Source organism: Nuphar pumila, chromosome 13 (genome assembly GCF_984573655.1).
Source record: "Nuphar pumila chromosome 13, dmNupPumi1.hap1.1, whole genome shotgun sequence".
NCBI classification, from domain to species: Eukaryota; Viridiplantae; Streptophyta; class Magnoliopsida; order Nymphaeales; family Nymphaeaceae; genus Nuphar; species Nuphar pumila.
The window spans coordinates 100,561,310-100,566,056 of record NC_143261.1 but is presented as its reverse complement, the minus strand read 5'-3'; the positions used below and the strand labels follow the sequence as shown (position 1 = coordinate 100,566,056).

Here is a 4,747-nt window from a genome sequence, read left to right as displayed (position 1 = left end):
ATCATAAGTCATCTATATGAAGCCAATGCTAGTCTGATTGGTAAAATCATGTGAGCGGGGCCAACACGCAAAAGCAGTTAGGTCGTTAGTCTACATTGCAACGTGGGAATGGGGTGCCATTTTTTCTCTATAAAAGGCTACCATATCCTCAGCAAGATTCAACACACTCTTTAGTAGTTTCTATAGTAGTTGTTGTAAGCCATGGCTTCCTCTCCCATTAGAATTCCTTTCCTTCTGTTCCTTTTCTACTTGTTAATATCCCAACTTCTTCTTTCTCCCGTGTGCTTCTGCTTCTACACGAGGCATTTTCCACTGTCGGCTACACGAAAACATTGGTTGCCTGCCGGTGCAACGTGGTATGGAAATCCTTGGGGAGATGGAAGTGAAGGTAATTTCATATGAGTTTCATATCTGGGGGAAAACAACCATTTGTATTTCCCTTGGGCATCACAGACAGCATGACCAACATACTATTTGTATAGCAGAAACATTTGGTGAAAAACATTAAGTTGGCAACTTCATGCATGGCCACGTTCACAACTCTATCTTACAATACAGAGGACAATACAATCAGTATATTATTATATATTTCTCGCTCTAAACGTTGATTAGCCCTTCAGACACACACACACAGAGAGAGAGAGAGGGAGAGAGTCATTCTCTTCATATATATTATGCACTAGAGAATCATTCTTTCTTATACATCATGAACATAATATTGATGGGAAGTTGACACGCAAACAAGTCATTCTCTTCATATATATTATGCACTAGAGAATCATTCTTTCTTATACATTATGCACATAATATTGATGGGCAGTTGACACACACACACACAGTCATTCTTCCTTATATATTATGCACATAAGATAGGGAATAAGTAGTAGTTATATTATTAAAGGGGAATAGGTAACAAGCAAAATATATTGTTTGTCCTTTTATATATATATAATCTCTCTCTCTATAACTGGAATACTAAAGAAAAGTATAGTTTATGCATGAAACATGATACCTGAAGATTGGAATTATACCTGTTGCAGGTGGAGCTTGTGGGTATGGATATGCGGTGGGGCAAGCTCCTTTCTCTTCAATGATAGCAGCTGGTGGGCCTTCTCTCTACAAGGCGGGCAAAGGATGTGGTGCATGCTATCAGGTTTCACTTATCATTTACAACTGCAAGCAATTTTGTTTATCATCTCAACTTACCATAGATTTGCACTCTATGGAAAATAATTAAGTTCTTGGTTAATCTGTGCTAGATCTTTGGGGGACTACATAGTGCACTACCATAATGGAAAGTCCTAGAATATTGTGACATTTAAACTTTGTTATATATTGATCTGAATGTGTAGGTGAGGTGTACGCACCACCCCTCATGCTCAGGTAAACCAGTGACTGTGGTGATAGCAGATGAGTGCCCTGGTTGCCTCTCTGAGGCCTTCCATTTTGATCTCAGTGGCATCGCTTTTGGCGCCATGGCCCTACCTGGCAAAGCAGACCAATTGAGAAACGCAGGCACTTTGCCCATACAATATGCAAGGTATTTGCTCTTCTTAAAGGCCCGTGCTCACTTTTTTGCCTTGCATGTAGTCTTACATGTATGGGTACATATTTGCTAAATCGATTGCTAATACACTCACACACACATACATACGTATATATATATATATATATATATATATATATATATATATATATATATATATATATATATATATATATATATATATATATAGAGAGAGAGAGAGAGAGAGAGAGAGAGAGAGAGAGAGAGTGGGGAATATGTGTCTACCGTGGGAGAATGAGGTTTTCAGAGTGTATTTTGCGAAATCTGACCCCATAGATGTGTCCAACATAGTCAATTTGCTAGAAAATGACACTTGGATCATGTTTTTCCATGAAAAACATGAATTTTTAAGCTTGAATATTTAAAAAATTTGTAGACCATCGATTTTCAAACCTTATAAAAGCCTAATAGGCACGGATCGGAGTATTCATTACTCTCTCTCTCTCTAAATAAATAAATAAATACAATATTTATTTATTTCTTGGTACAGTTGATTGCACCCAGTATGTGGTAGGTCCTCTGGATTTACTTACGATCTGTTGGATATCTTATGCATCCAACTCTACTGGTTTGATGTACCTTTATTTATTCAGTAATTCAAAGTAAAGAGTGTATTTTAGATAATGTGATTTTGATGTGTAAACAAATTTTTTAAGAACTCCAAAAAATGAACTGTTCCATAGTGTGCAAATTTTTTCAACTGAAAAAAGTGGAACAGAGTTTGCAAGCAACTCCATCGAATCATGTTTCCTAGTAAACAACCACGATAAGCACATGTATGAGGTTATACTGTGTGGATAAGGGTCATGCCTGAGATTTTCTACTAGAATGTATGGTACTATCGATAGTTATATATAAACATATATCACGTTACACACCCCTATTATATCAAACTCTGGATGGTTAACACTATGCAACCCCTCTCTCCATACATTGAAAAGATATTGAAAGGTGAACCAGTATCACAATTCTAATTCTCTGGAAAATCTCGTGATATATTTGAATTAAAAAATTTACTTTTAAGAATATCTGGGAAAATATTGGCATATATATAATCTAAAACATATAACATGTGTAATACTATATAAAATTAATATTACAAAACAAAATATAAAAACTGTTTTTACCATGTTCATATCGTGATAAGACGGACATTTTCAAAATAATGATATTTTGAAAGTACCATTTTTTGGGGAACTTATTGGCCTTTGAAATATCATAAAAAATTATGCTAAAAAATATCATAAAAATTTAGCCGATATTTGTCAAATAGGGTGAAACCCTAGCCAAGCCCACGCTGCTCATAGGCAGGAAGGTCAACGTAAGGGCCTTTATGTACTTAAAAAAGCAGGACTTTTTGAGTTCCCCAAAAGGTAACCCTTCAAAGCGATTGTTTGGTTCACCTTTGATCACGCAGCCAATTTCTTATTCTTTTCCCAGACCTGTCTCTGTCTCTGCTGGGACCTACAACTCTCATCTCTCTCAGTTGTGAAAGTTGAACAAGTTCATGAACTCCACTTCTAGTGTGGGCCTCATCTGGAGTTTGACCGAGTTCATGAACTCTAAAGTTTCTATATTCTTAAACAAACTAGGATCGATCTTGTACAGTCCCTTATACTTGTTTTTCTTACTTTGGTGGTAGAGTGCCCTGTGAATATACTGGCAAGAAGGTGGCCTTCCATGTGGATCAGGGTTCTAACCCCTACTACTTCTCGGTTGTGATTGAGTTCGAGAATGGTGATGGCGATCTCGCCACTGTCGGCCTGCAAGACTCTAGGATGGACTCGTCCTCCAATAGGTGGCTGCAAATGGAGCAGTCATGGGGTGCCAATTGGAGGCTCAATGCTGGCTATGTTCTACAAGCTCCATTTTCAATTCGCCTGACCTCTCTAAACTCTGGGAGGACCTTGGTGGCACGCCATGTGATTCCAGCAGGATGGAGCCCTGGTGCAACCTACTACTCTGTTGTCAACTATGGTTACTAAGTTCATCTCAAGCCAAATGTTTGCAAGTAGCACTCTCCCTATAGCCTTGTGTGCTAATGAGAGGAGTTCTAGATGTTATGCTGCTGTTCAACTTCTCCTAAATAATAGAACTAATGGTTAAAAGGATATTAGACTCTCTCTCTCTCTCTCTCTCTCTCTCTCTCTCTCTCTCTCTCTCTCTCTCTAACGTGAGAAAGGACCCTGAAGAGTCGATCATTCTTTTAGATATCAATTGGTGGTTGTTACTTGACCCTCCAAGATCAAATGCCTATAGGGCTGCAAATCTATTTTAAGGCCACTAGGATTTGGCCTCTTATTGAATGAACTCACTGGACGGCACAAAATTCTTTACCATACGTATAAAAGAAAGAAAGAAAATGGTACATTATTCAACGAAAGAATGCATCATGTTCACAAAGTAAATAATTGGAGAAAAGAGAAGCCAAGTGGTCGTTTCAAAGCCAAGAAATTTTAGGCCCAGGTTTTACCAACTTTATCTTGTGTCATGAATAGCCTAATTGATGGAGTTGACATCCATGTCTCCATTTGAGCGCAACTCATGAATAAAACAGTGTTGCGTGTATAAAGCAAAACTCATGTTTTTTTTTTCTTTTCTTTGTTAAAATATACTAGCCAACTATCAAGGCGATAACATGTACTTTTGTTTCAGTGCAACTCTTTACCACAAGATCTAGGCACACGTCCACATCCAACGGCCCCATAGTGAAGGCCGCCTGCCCAAATGGTTGATTCCCTTAAATATTTTCTGCACAACCTGTTTATAGCTTCAAACATACAAATGGGCGCATAGCTATACAGCAATGAGCAATCTTCGAAGCACATCCTGGCATCCTGCATAGATTTACTGTGTAATACACACACACGAGCAATAAGATGACATTACCTTTAGACAAACAAGAAGCTAGCAGGACTTAAAACGTTTTTTGTGTGGTAACAGATAAGTTGATTGATGTTCCTGAACTGTCGAAAGGAAAATGGGCAGGAAGATGAAAGGTTCACGCAAACTCAGAGCTTCAATGTTAGACAAACCAAAAAAGAGACAACAGCAGTGCATGAATGAATGCATGTGTGCGTGTACCACTGTTAAGACTAAACAATTGAAGGATCCCATTTTTATCAAAATTGTGAACTTCGGATAAATGCTCACCAGCACCATCAAAAAGAAGAAAAGTCC

General features: G+C 38.0%; 1 protein-coding gene across 1 annotated transcript; it reads left to right on the top strand.

Moving 5' to 3' along the window:
• The first annotated feature begins 201 nt into the window (after positions 1-201).
• Positions 202-3,552, top strand: LOC149819461 (expansin-B15-like). Its single transcript, XM_089986410.1, has 4 exons — positions 202-388; positions 1,041-1,153; positions 1,353-1,540; positions 3,210-3,552. The coding sequence occupies exons 1-4, from the start codon at positions 202-204 to the stop codon at positions 3,550-3,552; spliced, it is 831 nt and encodes a 276-aa protein (XP_089842536.1).
• The last annotated feature ends 1,195 nt before the right edge of the window (positions 3,553-4,747 follow it).